Consider the following 13,408-nt stretch of genomic DNA (forward strand, 5'->3'; position numbering starts at 1 on the left):
CTTAAGGCCTATGAATACGTATGGTACAGACCCAAAGGCAAAGATTTCATACCCACCCTTCCATAACAGATGAATGTGCCATCTCTAGGAGCTGCGCTCCTCGCTCAGAATGGAGCCAGCTCTAGGGTTGTCCTTGCGCGTGAGAGGAGATGAACACACACCCTGCAGACGACATAGCACATTATTCACCGCTCTTACCTTCCTCTTGCTGGGAGTACACGTATGGCAATTGCATAGTTTTATGTATCTATTCCTCAGAAGTCTACGGAAAAGACTAGATATGTAGTTTCTAAAGTTAGAAAGTAAGGGAAAATTGAGCCCATTAAATTTCCTAAGGATTGAACTTTTGTTAGAAATTGAATTTATGAAAAGTTTTTAACTGAAATGTGTCTAATCCAGGTTCACATGTAGATGAATTCTAAACACAGTGGGATAGAGATTATCTTGGGTAACCTTGAAGCACAGCATATGAAAAGGGAAACATTAACAGAAAAAAGATATAAATTGTATTTGGTTCCTAAAAACAAAACTAGATTATGTAAAGTTCTTTTCATTTATGAAACAGACGTAACACTCCAAAAAAAAGCTTATATATGTAAAGCACGAATTACAACAAAGTTAGTATTTGTTGCACGTTTTAATGTAGTAGTTCTAAAGATCTTTACCCATCACATTCAACATGGAAAAATTTGAATGTGGTAATGTTTTAAAAATTTTAAGGGCATTGCTTAACAGACCATTTAAAAGATACAATTTTATGAGTCTTTCCAGAGAATTACTTACTGATTTTAAATTATGACCCTTGAAAACAGTAAGTGTAATGTTCTTCACAGGTATATTTCCACAGCACTTTGTTCATTTTATAGCACTTATCACTTATAATTATATGTTTACACATCTGTTTTTCACACTATATTTTCAGCCTCTGAAGGGCAGGAACTGTGTCTTGTTCATCTTTGAACACAGAGTGTAGTAGGCATGGAATAAATGTGCGAATGAATGTATAGGACCTGGCTGATAGTTAATTATTGGACTTTTAAAGTATGTTAACTTTGTTCCAAAGCACTGACTAGGTGGAATCTTAACTCTAGTCTGTAATGGTTAAGTCCCGGTTCTAAAGGGAAGCGTGGGGAGAAAGGAGCCCTGAAGGCCACGTCAGCTTCATGCATGCAGGCCGTTTACACGGGGAGGTCATGGTGGGCCTGTAGCATGAGGTGAACAAGTGGGTCTGGCTGGAAAATTAAACTGCAAACACGTTTTGGAGGGCGTTGAAGGTCACATTAACCTGTTTGTAATTCCAGTGTCATTGGGGCACAGTTAAGTCTTTGCGAAAGAAACCTAGAATGGGTTTCTGTCTGGTGACATTGTGAAGTTGTGAGTTGGAGAGAGTTTGAAGTCAAAGAAAGTAGTTTAGGAAACATGTCATTGTCCATACCAGGGAGAAATGAAGGTCTGAATCAGGGCAGTGGGACTAGAAGGGAAGAAACATTTAAGGCACTCCACCTGTAACCCTTAGCAATCGGTTACCCTTTAAAACTGATTAGAAGTAAGAAAGGGGGTTGGTCATGAAAAAGGCCTCCTTACCACTGAGTTTTCTTAGAGCATGGGTTTTCTGAACCTCATGTATGTGTTTAATCACCTTCTCTTTGGGACACAGGCATTATAAATGTAGCTATAAATTACCTGCTAACTTAAAATAGTGGGAGAGTAGAGACAATTTTTAATTATCTCTGTTCAGCTGTTTAGTGTGTTGTGCTCTCAAATATTTACCTGAGACTTGTTAAAATTTCTGCCTTTTACATTGAGATTTCCTTGTACCCAAACAGAATAAATGTTAAAGCTGGTCCAGTGTATCCACAACAGATATGTTTCTAAGTGTTCAGCTTGTTGAAATATTCTGCTCAGACCTAAAATAAGCCCCCAAAGGCTGCATTTTACTGTTTTTAAGTCATTGAACCACTAATGTCCTTGTTCTGATACTTCTCACTTTGGTTTCATGATATATTAATAATCTGATTGCTCATTGACATGGAAACTGTCCATATTTTACAGATTGAGCTGTTAGGAAAACAAGGGGAAGTATATTTTCATCAGGGTGTAAAAAACCACCTTGTGGGAAGGTAGGTGACTGAGTAGTGACCAAATTAAACATTAAGCCTTTACCTGCCCATAGGCCCCACCACAGGTATCCAGCTCAGTTTGGCACAGGAAGGAGCATGTTTATATAGGCACTTTCTTCCCCATATTTAATAATTCCAACACTTAACTGATTTCCCACTTATTATAAACTACTGATAAGAGGCATACCTCAGTATTCTTTGAAAATAGCTTTGGACACAAAGGAAAATCAGAATTTTTACCTTCTCTTCTAAATCTCAGTGGTCACAAATGTTAAAGAGAAAATTTTGCCACCTATGTTGATAGTTTCTTTGTCAGATGTACTAATATACTAATTTGCCATTCAAGAGCTTGTGGTTCTGTGAAACTAAGAACAAAGTCTAGAAATACTTCATTAGGTCAGGGTTTAAAAAACACACAGCAGTGTGTTGGTGAGAATGTTATCAGCTTCAAATAATAGAAGTTTATACTCAAACTGGTTCTAACAGTATGGAAATAATCTTATAAAATGTGAAGTTCAGCAGTAATGCAATCTTCAGGGTAAATTGATTTACTGCGCTTAAATCATGATTGTCAAAGAACTGAGCTCTTTCCCCTCTCAGCTCTGCTTGGTGTTGGCTCTTTCCCCAGGCAGATGGCAAGATAGCTACAGTGCTTTCTGGTGTCCTAGCCAGATAACAGCAGTGTCCAGAAGAACTGCCTCCTTTGAGGGCTTTCTCTTAGAAGTGAGGAAGTTTTTTCCAGAAGTTCTCCCCCTAATCCCCAGCTGACTCTCCTTAGTTATTGGCCAGAATTGGGCCCATGACCATTTTGGTCACTGACAAGACCAATGGGGTGGAATCAGTATTCCTCTGAGTCACATAGAGGAGCAGTAGACAGCTGCTCACTTAGACAACCACCGTGTCCATTATAGTCAATCAAGGGTGTGTGTGTATGTGTGTGTTTTCACCCCCTTGCCTGGTATTCCAAATTCTGTTTCCCTCTGTCTATTGCTGCTTCACTTGTTCAATATCCTGGGAAAGAAATGTGTTAAAGAAAGGAAACTAAGTAGGAAATCCACAGAGCACCTCTTTCCACAGTCACTCAGCCTCATTAGAAGCTGGGAATTAATGGGAAAGTGTGTATAGTCAGGGACAAGCATGTTGCTGTGATGTTACTATTATATACTTTTAATATCATCTCTGGAGGGTAACTTCCAAAGTAGAAAAAGGCAGATATTAGTTACAGATAATGCTAGGTGAGTTTGTGGGCTTTATTTCTGCCAGGGTTCTCCTTATTTTGTTCACTATTCTATAAAGGAAAATTGTTTAGATTTTCTAAGCATTGATTACTTATTATTTTTTTACTTTTAATCTAGAACTTTTCTGGAAAAAGAAGAAAAGTTCAACCACCTCAAGTAAGTTACTACATTTTTATTTTTTTTCTGAAACAGTTTGATTGGTTTTATACCTTTCTTATTAATAAAAGTTTCTACTGTGGTTGCTTTTATCATATCTTGGGATTAAAGGACTGAAAAAAAAAAAAGAGCAACATAAATTAATGTGTTGAATTAGAGAAATAATTTTAAGGGTGTGGAATGACTCAGATGGGCCAAATAAGTATTAAAATCTATCCAGATGTTAACTGTAGAAGAAAGTATCAGTTACAAAATGCTGAAAAATAATAAATGCTCAAGTAATTTAAATCTCATCCCTTCCCTTCTGCCCATTTTTTGATTGGGATGTTTGTTTTTTGCTGTTGAGTTGTGAGATCTGTTTATATATTTTGAATATTAACCCCTTATCAGTCATATCATTTGCAAATATTTTCTCCCATTCAGTAGGTCTTTTCGTTTAGTTGATGGTTTCCCTTGCTGTACAAAAGCTTTTAAGTTTAATAAGGCCTTATTTGTTTATTGTTGCTTTTATTTCCTTTGTTTTAGGAGACAGATCCAAAAAATTATTGCTATGATTTATATCAGAATGTTCCGCCTATGTTTTCCTCGAAAAGTTGTATGGTTTCCAGTCTTACATTTAGGTCTTTAATACATTTTGAGTTTATTTTTGTATATGGTGTTAGAGAATGTCCTAATTTCATTCTTTTACATGTATCTGTCCAATTTTCCCAGCACTACTTATCGAAGAGGCTGTCTTTTCTCCATTGTATAATCTTGCCTCCTTTGTTGTAGATTAATTGACCATAGGTGTGTGGGTTTATTTCTGGGCTTTCTATTCTGTTCCATTGATCTACGTGTCTGGTTTTTGAGCCAGTACTATACTGTTTTGATTACTGTAGCTTTGTAGTACAGTCTGAAGTCATAGAGCCTGATTTCTCCAGCTCTGTTGTTTGGCTGTTCAGTCTTTCATGGTTTCATACAAATTTTAAGATTATTTGTTTTAGTTCTGTGAAAAATGCCATTGGTATTTTGATAGGGATTGCATTGAATCTGTAGATTGCCTTGTAATATGGTCTTTTTAACAATATTAATTCTTTCAATCCATGAACACGGTATATCTTTCCATCTTTGTTGTCTTCAGTTTCTTTCATCAGTGTCTTATAGTTTTCTAAGTACAAGTCTTTTACCTCCTTAGGTAGGTTTATTCCTAGGTATTTTATTCTTTTTGATGGAATTGTTTCCTTAATTTCTTTCTAATAATTCATTGTTAATGTGTAGAAGTCAACAGATTTATGTATATTAGTTTTGTATCCTGCAACTTTACCGAATTCATTGATAAGCTCTAGTGTTTTTTGGTGGCATCCATAGGATTTTCTGTGGATAGTGTCATGTCATCTGCAAACAGTGACAATTTTACTTCTTCCTTTCCACTTTGGACTCCTTTTCTTTCTTTCTTTCTTTTTTTTTTTTTTTTTTTTGATTGCTGTGACTAGGAGTTACAATACTATGTTGAATAAAAGTGGTGAGAGTGGACATCCTTTTATCTTAGAGGAAATGCTTTCAGCTTTTCACCATTGAGTATGATGTTAGTTGCAGGTTTGTCATATATGACCTTTATTATGTTGAGGTATGTTCCCTTTATGCCCACTTTCTGGAGAGCTTTTATCATAAATAGATGTTGAATTTTGTCAAAAGGTTTTTCTGCATCTATTGAGATGTTCATATGGTTTTTATTCAGTTTGTTAATGTGTATCACATTGATTGATTTGCAGATATTGACAAATCCTTGCATCTCTGGGATAAATCCCACTTGATCATGGTATATGATCCTTTTAATGTATTGTTGAATTTGGTTTGCCAGTATTTTGTTCAGGATTTTTGTATCTGTGTTCATCAGTGATACTAGCCTGTAATTTTTTTTTTTTTTTGTAGTGTCTTTGTCTCGTTTTGGTATCAGGGTGATGATGGCCTTGTAGAATGAGTTCGGAACCTCTGCAGTTTTTTGGAATAGTTTAAGAAGGATAGGTGTTAATTCTCTAAATGTTTAGTAAAATTCACCTCTGAGGCCATCTTGTCCTGGATTTTTGTTGTTGGGGATTTTTAAAATTACTGATTCAATTTCATTGCTGGTAATTAGTCTGTTCATATTGGTATTTTCTATTTCTTTTGGGTTCAGTATTGGGAAATTGTACATTTCTAGGAATTTGTCCATTGTGGCATATAGTTTTTCATAGTAGTCTCTTATGAGTCTTTGTATTTCTGTGGTGTTGGCTGTAACTTCTCCTTTTTCATTTCTGATTTTATTAATTGGGCCCTCTTTTCTCTTGATGAGTCTAGCTAAAGGTTTACCTATTTTGTTGATTTTTTTTAAGGAAATGACTATTTTGTTGATTTTTTGTTTGTTTGTTTCTATTTTATTTATTTCTGCTCTGATCTTTATGATTTATTTCCTTCTACTAACTTGGGGTTTTGTTTGTTCTTTTTCTAGTTGCTTTAGGTGTAAGGTTTAGGTTGTTTATTTGAGATTTTTGTTGTTTCCCGAGATAACCTTGTATTGCTATAGATTTCCCTCTTAGAACTGATTTTGCTGCATTCCACAGATTTTGGAATGTTGTATTTTCGTTATCATTTGTCGGCAGGTATTTTTTTTTATTTCCTCTTTGATTTCTTCAGTGATCCATTGGTTATTTAGTAGCATATTGGTTTTTTAGTAGCCTCCATGTGTTTGTGTCTTTTGCAGGTGATTTTTTTTGTTTGTTTGTTTGTTGATTTCTAGCCTCATAGTGTTGTGGTTGGAAAAGATACTTGATATGATTTCAATTTTCTTAAATTCACCAAGGCTTGTTTTGTAGCTTAGCTGTGATCTATCGTGGAGACTGTTCATACGCACTTAAAAAGAATGTGTGTTCTGCTGCTTTCAGAAGGAATGTTCTCTGTATATGAATAAGTTCTTCTGGTCCAATGTGTCATTTAAGGCCAGTGATTCCTTATTGATTTTCTGTCTGGGTGATCTGTCCACTGATGTAAGTGGGGTGTTAAAGTCCCCTAGTATTATTGTGTTACTGTCAGTTTCTCCCTTTATGTCTGTTAATATTTGCTTTATGTATTTAGGTGCTCCTATGTTGGGGTGCATATGTATTTACAATTGTTACATCTTTTTCTTGGATCGATCCCTTGATCATTATGTAATGTCCTTCTTTGTCTCTTGGAACAGTCTTTATTTTAAAGTCTATTTTGTATGATATAAATATTGCTACTCCAGCTTTCTTTTGATTTCCATGTGCATGGACTACCTTTTCCCATCCTTTCACTTTCAGTCTATGTGAGTCTTTAGATCTGAAGTGAGTCTCTTGTAGGCAGCATATATAGAGGTCTTGCTTTTTATCCATTTAGCCACTGTCTTTTGATTGTAGCATTTAGTCCATTTACATTTAAAGTAATTATTGATATGTATGTTCTTGTTGACATTTTGTTAATTGTTTCAGGGTTGTTTTTTGTAGGTAATTTTTGTTTGCTTTTTTTTTTTCTTGTGACTTGATGACTATCTTTAGTGTTATATTTGGATTTGTCTTTCTTCTCTGTGTATATATCTATTACAGATTTTTGGTTTGTGGTTACCATGAGGTTTTTATATAGCAGGCTATATATATATATATATATATACATATATATATATACACATGATTGTTTTAAGTTGTTGATCTCTTATTTCAAATGCATTTTAACAACCCTGCATTTGTCCTCTCTTTCCCTCATGATTACTGTTTTTGATGTCATATTGTTACATCTCATTTTTTTGTGTATCCCTTAATTGTTTATTGTGGATGTTAGATGATTTTACTACTTTTGTCTTTTAACCTTCTTACTATCTTTGTGCATGGATGATTTACTACCTTTACTGTATGTTTCCCTTTATTGATGAGCCTTTTCCTTTTGTAATTTTCACATTTCTAGTTGTGGCCTTTTGTTTTTGCTTCTAGACACTCCTTTAACATTTCTTGTAAAGCTTATTTGGTGCTGCTGAACTCTTAGCTTTTGCTTGTCTGTAAAGCTTTTGATCTCTCCATCAAATCTGAACAAGAGCGTTTCTGTGTAGAGTATTCTTGGTTGTAGGTTTTTCCCTTTTATCTCTTTAAATATGTCATGCAACTCCTTTCTGATGTGCAGACTTTCTGCTGAAAAATCAGCTGATAGCCGTATGGGAGTTCCCTTGTATGTAACTTGTTGCTTTTTCCTTGCTACTTTTAACTTTAATTTTTGCCATTTTAATTACAGTGTGTTTTGGTGTGTTCCTCTTTGGGTTAATCCTGAGTGGGATTCTCTGTGCTTCCTAGACTTGGATGTCTGTTTCCTTTCCCAGATTAGGGAAGTTTTCAGCTATTATGTCTTCAAATATGTTCTCAGCCCTTTTCTCTTTTTTCTTCTAGGACCCCTATAATGCAAACATTAGTGTGCTCAGTGTTGTCCCAGAGGTCTCCTGAGCTGTCTTCATTTCTTCATTCGTTTTTCTTTTGTTTGTTCAGCATCAATGATTTCCACTACTCTGTATTCCAGCTCACTGATCCAATCCTCTCTTTCATTTAGTCTACTGTTGATTCCTTCTAGTGTATTTTTCATTTCAGATATTGTATTCATCTCTGTTTGGTTGTTCTTTATATTTTCTAACTCTTTGTTAATAACTTCTAACTTCTCTCTCTGTGCATCCATTCTTCTCCTGAGCTCTTTGGTCATATTTACGATCACTACCCTGAACTCTTTCTCAGGTAGATTTCCTGTCTCCACTTCACTTAGTTCTTCTTCCAGGGTTTTATCTTTTTCTTTTGTCTGGAACATGTTCCTTCAGGTCTCATGTTGCCTAAGTTGCTGTTTTTACTTTTATGTATCTGGTGGTTGGTTATGTTTCCCAACAATGGAGAATTGGCCTTTTGTTACCTGAGCTATATGCTCTAGGGGTTCCCCCTATGAGGGCTGCATGGGTCCTTCTGTTGCGGCTGGCTATGTGGGTGGTCTAGTAGGTTTGGTTGGCCCCTAGTCTGGTTCGCTGCCAGGCCCTGCTTTGTGTGGAGGCTGCCAACCACAGGTTGGTGGTACTGGGTCACAAGGTGGCTGACTGCAGAACCCCAGGTAGCCCTGGAGCTAATTTTGGCCCACTGGTGGCTGGAGTCAAGGTCCAGGACACTTCAGGGCTGTTGCCCGCACATGGTAGGTGAATCCAGGTCCTGCAGCTACTGCTGGCCTACTGGCAGGCAGAGCCAGGTCCTGGAGTCTTAATTCTGTGGCCAAGGCGACCCAGAGCTAGTGTCGGATCACTGGTGGGTGGGGCTGGTTCCTGACACAATTGAGTGTGGCGTCCAGGACATCCTGAAGCTTGTGTTGGCCTGCTAGTGGGCAGGGCCAAGCTGGTCCCAGTTTAAGGTGTGGCTTACTGGTAGGCAGTCCGGGTATGCAGGCTGTGGAGCCGTGGTTTTCTTGTGGTTGGTGTCTGTCCCTTGGTGGGTGAGACTGGTTCAGAGGTTACAGTGGGCTTCCAGGGCAGGGCCGGGGCCCAGGGGATTCTGGGACTGGTGCCTGCCCACTTGTGGGTGGAGCTGGGTCCTGGGTCCTCTGGTTGCCAGGGCTGTGTCCAGAGGTAGCCATGGGCTCAGGAGGTCTTAAGGCAGCCTGTCTGCTGGTGAGTGGGGCTGTGTCCCGGCCCAGTTAGTTGCTTTGGCCTGAGGCATCCCAGCACTGGTGCCTACAGGCTGCTGAGCCAGGACGGGACTGGGTCCTGGGGCTAATAATCTAGAGGGAGGATTCCACAATGCCACTTGCTAGCACATGTTAGAACGGGCTTCTAAAAATGGCTGGCCCACCAGCCAGTGGCTGTGTAACCAGGGTGAGCTGCAACTACTTTCTGTCTCTCTGGACGACTCTGCAAGATCAGAAGGTTGGTCTGACCCAGGCTCCTGTCAAATTACTGATTCTGCTCTGGGTCCTAGAGCATGTGAAATTTTGTGTGTGCCCTTTAAGAGTGAAGTCTTTATTTCCCCAACCCTGTGGGATTCCCAAAAGCCATCCCTGCTGGCCTTCAAAGCCAAATGCTCTGAGCTGGTCTTCTCTCTGCACTATATATTGGTTGTCTTTTAATGTGTTGATGATTTCCTTTGCTATGCAAAAGCTTTTAAGTTTGATTAGGTCTTGTTTGTTTATTTTTACTATTCTTTTGCTTTGGGAGACCGATCTAAGAAATTGCTGTGATTTATGGCTGAAAAATGTTTTGCCTATGTTTTTCTTCCAGGAGTTTTATTGGTGTCATGTCCTGTATTAGGTCTTTGAACCATTTTCGGTTTACTTTTCTATATGGTGTGGGGGAGTGACTTGATATACATGTAGCTGTCCAGCTTTCCCAGCACCACATGCTGAAGAGACTGTCTTTTTTCTTTTTCTTTTATTTTAACATCTTTATTGGAGTATAAGTGCTTTACAATGGTGTGTTAGTTTCTGCTTTATAACAAAGTGAATCAGCTATACATATACATATATCCCCATATCTCCTCCCTGCTTTATAACAAAGTGAATCAGCTATACATATACATATATCCCCATATCTCCTCCCTCTTGCGTCTCCCTCCCACCCTCCCTATCCCACCTCTCTAGGTGGTCACAAAGCACCGAGCTGATCTCCCTATGCTATGTGACTGCTTCCCACTAGCTATCTATTTTACATTTGATAGTGTATATAACTCCATGCCACTCTCTCACTTCGTCTCTGCTTAACCTTCCCCCTCCCTGTGTCCTCAAGTCCATTCTCTATATCTGCATCTTTATTCCTGTCCTGCCCCTAGGTTCTTCATTACCATTTTTTTTTGATTCCATATATATGTGTTAGCATACGGTATTTGTTTTTCTCTCAATCTGTATGACAGACTAGGTCCATTCACCTCACTACAAATAACTCAATTTCATTTCTTTTTATGGCTGAGTAATATTCCATTGTATATATGTGCCACATCTTCTTTATCCATTCATCTGTCGATGGACACTTAGGTTGCTTCCATGTCCTGGCTATTGTGAATAGAGCTGCCATGAACACTGTGGTACATGACTCCTTTTGAATTATGGTATTATCAGGGTATATGCCCAGTAGTGGGATTGCTGGGTCGTATGGTAGTTCTATTTTTAGTTTTCTAAGGAACCTCCATACTGTTCTCCATAGTAGCTGTATCAATTTACATTCCCACCAACAGTGCAAGAGGGTTCCCTTTTCTCCACACCCCCTCTCCAGCATTTATTGTTTGTAGATTTTTTGATGATGGCCATTCTGACTGGTGTGAGGTGATACCTCATTGTAGTTTTGATTTGCATTTCTCTAATGATTAATGATGTTGAGCATTCTTTCATGTATTTGTTGGCAATCTGTATATCTTCTTTGGAGAAATGGCTGTTTAGGTCTTCCGCCCTTTTTTGCATTGGGTTGTTTGTTCTTTTGATATTGAGCTGCATGAGCTGCTTGTAAATTTTGGAGATTAATCCTTTGTCAGTTGCTTCATTTGCAAATATTTTCTCCCATTCTGAGGGTTGTCTTTTCCTCTTGTTTCTGGTTTCCTTTGCTGTGCAGAAGCTTTTAAGTTTCATTAGGTCCCATTTGTTTATTTTTGTTTTTATTTCCATTTCGCTAGGAGGTGGGTTTAAAAGGATCTTGCTGTGATTTATATCATAGAGTGTTCTGCCTATGTTTTCCTCTAAGAGTTTGATAGTGTCTGGCCTTACATTTAGGTCTTTAATCCATTTTGAGTTTATTTTTGTGTATGGTGTTAGGCAGTGTTCTAATTTCATTCTTTTACAAGTAGCTGTCCAGTTTTCCCAGCACCACTTATTGAAGAAGCTGTCTTTTCTCCATTGTATATTCTTGCCTCCTTTTTCAAAAATAAGGTGTGGGTTTATCTCTGGGCTTTCTATCCTGTTCCATTGATCTATATTTCTGTTTTTTTGCCAGTACCATACTGTCTTGATTACTGTAGCTTTGTAGTATAGTCTAAAGTCAGGGAGCCTGATTCCTCTGGCTCCGTTTTTCTTTCTCAAGATTGCTTTGGCCATTTGAGGTCTTTTGTGTTTCCATACAAATTGTGAAATTTTTTGTTCTAGTTCTGTGAAAAATGCCATTGGTAGTTTGATAGAGATTACATTGAATCTGTAGATTGCTTTGGGTAGTATAGTCATTTTCACAATGTTGATTCTTCCAATCCAAGAACGTGGTATATTGCTCCATCTGTTGGTATCATCTTTAATTTCTTTCATCAGTGTCTTACAGTTTTCTGCATACAGGTCTTTTGTCTCCCTAGGTAGGTTTATTCCTAGGTGTTTTATTCTTTTTGTTGCAGTGGTAAATGGGAGTGTTTCCTTAATTTCTCTTTCAGATTTTTCATCATTAGTGTATAGGAATGCAAGAGATTTCTGTGCATTAGTTTTGTATCCTGCTACTTTACCGAATTCATTGATTAGCTCTAGTAGTTTTCTGGTAACATCTTTAGGATTCTCTCTGTATAGTATCATGTCATCTGCAAACAGTGACAGCTTTACTTCTTTTCCGATTCGGATTCCTTTTATTTCTTTTTCTTCTCTGTTTGCTGTGGCTAAAACTTCCAAAACTATGTTGAATAATAGTGGTGAGAGTGGGCAACCTTGTCTTGTTCCTGATCTTAGTAGAAATGGTTTCAGTTTTTTACCATTGAGAACAATGTTGGCTGTGGGTTTGTGACATATGGCCTTTATTATGTTGAGGTAAGTTCCCTCTAGGCCTACTTTCTGGAGGGTTTTTTATCATAAATGAGTGTTGAATTTTGTCGAAAGCTTTTTCTGTGTCTATTGAGATGATCATATGGTTTTTATCCTTCAGTCGGTTAATATGGTTTATCACATTGATTGATTTGCATATATTGAAGAATTCTTGCATTCCTGGGATAAACCCCACTTGATCATGGTCTGTGATCCTTTTAACGTGCTGTTGGATTCTGTTTGCTAGTATTTTGTTGAGGATTTTTGCATCTATGTTCATCAGTGATATTGGCCTTTAGTTGTCTTTTTTTGTGACATCTTTGTCTGGTTTTGGTATCAGGGTGATGGTGGCTTCATAGAATGAGTTTCGGAGTGTTCCTCCCTTTGGTATATTTTGGAAGAGTTTGAGAAGGATAGGTGTTAGCTCTTCTCTAAATGTTTGATAGAATTTGCCTGTGAAGCCATCTGGTCTTGGGCTTTTGTTTGTTGGAAGATTTTTAATCACAGTCTCAATTTCAGTGCTTGTGATTGGTCTGTTTATATTTTCTATTAATTCCTGGTTCAGTCTCGGAATGTTGTGCTTTTCTGAGAACTTGTCCATTTCTTTCAGGTTGTCCATTTCATTGGCATATAGTTGCTTGTAGTAATCACTCATGATCCTTTGTATGTCTGCAGTGTCAGGTGTTACTTCTTTTTCATTTCTTATTCTATTGATTTGAGTCTTCTCCCTTTTTTTTTCTTGATGAGTCTGGCTAACGGTTTATCAATTTTGTTTATCTTCTCAAAGAACCAGCTTTTAGTTTTATTGATATTTGCTATTGTTACCTTCATTTCTTTTTCGTTTATTTGTGATCTGATCTCTATGATTTCTTTCCTTTTGCTAACTTTGGGGTTTTTTTGTTCTTCTTTCTCTAATTGCTTTAGGTGTAAGGTTAGGTTGTTTATTTGAGTTGTTTCTTGTTTCTTGAGGTAGGATTGTATTGCTATAAACTTCCCTCTTAGAACTGCTTTTGCTGCATCCCATAGGTTTTGGGTTGTGTTTTCATTGTCATTTGTTTCTAGGTATTTTTTTGGTTTCATCTTTGATTTCTTCAGTGATCTCTTGGTTATTTAGTAGCGTATTGTTCAGCCTCCATGTGTTTGTATTTTTTACAGATTTTT

At 37.5% G+C, this 13,408-nt stretch overlaps 1 protein-coding gene across 5 annotated transcripts in view; it reads left to right on the forward strand.

The window, feature by feature from the left end:
* Positions 1-13,408, forward strand: part of MBIP (MAP3K12 binding inhibitory protein 1) — a 35,351-nt gene that overhangs the window by 15,182 nt on the left and 6,761 nt on the right. For 3 of the 5 annotated variants that reach the window (XM_068533736.1, XM_068533475.1, XM_068533546.1), the window contains exons 8-9: positions 2,053-2,120; positions 3,476-3,514. In XM_068533736.1, the coding sequence (XP_068389837.1) occupies positions 2,053-2,120; positions 3,476-3,514 (107 nt within the window). The remainder of the gene's footprint in view (positions 1-2,052; positions 2,121-3,475; positions 3,515-13,408) is intronic. The other 2 variants (XM_068533672.1, XM_068533608.1) reach the window with 1 other exon arrangement.

The sequence above is a fragment of the Eschrichtius robustus genome, chromosome 1 (assembly GCF_028021215.1).
Source record: "Eschrichtius robustus isolate mEscRob2 chromosome 1, mEscRob2.pri, whole genome shotgun sequence".
Lineage (NCBI taxonomy): Eukaryota > Metazoa > Chordata > Mammalia > Artiodactyla > Eschrichtiidae > Eschrichtius > Eschrichtius robustus.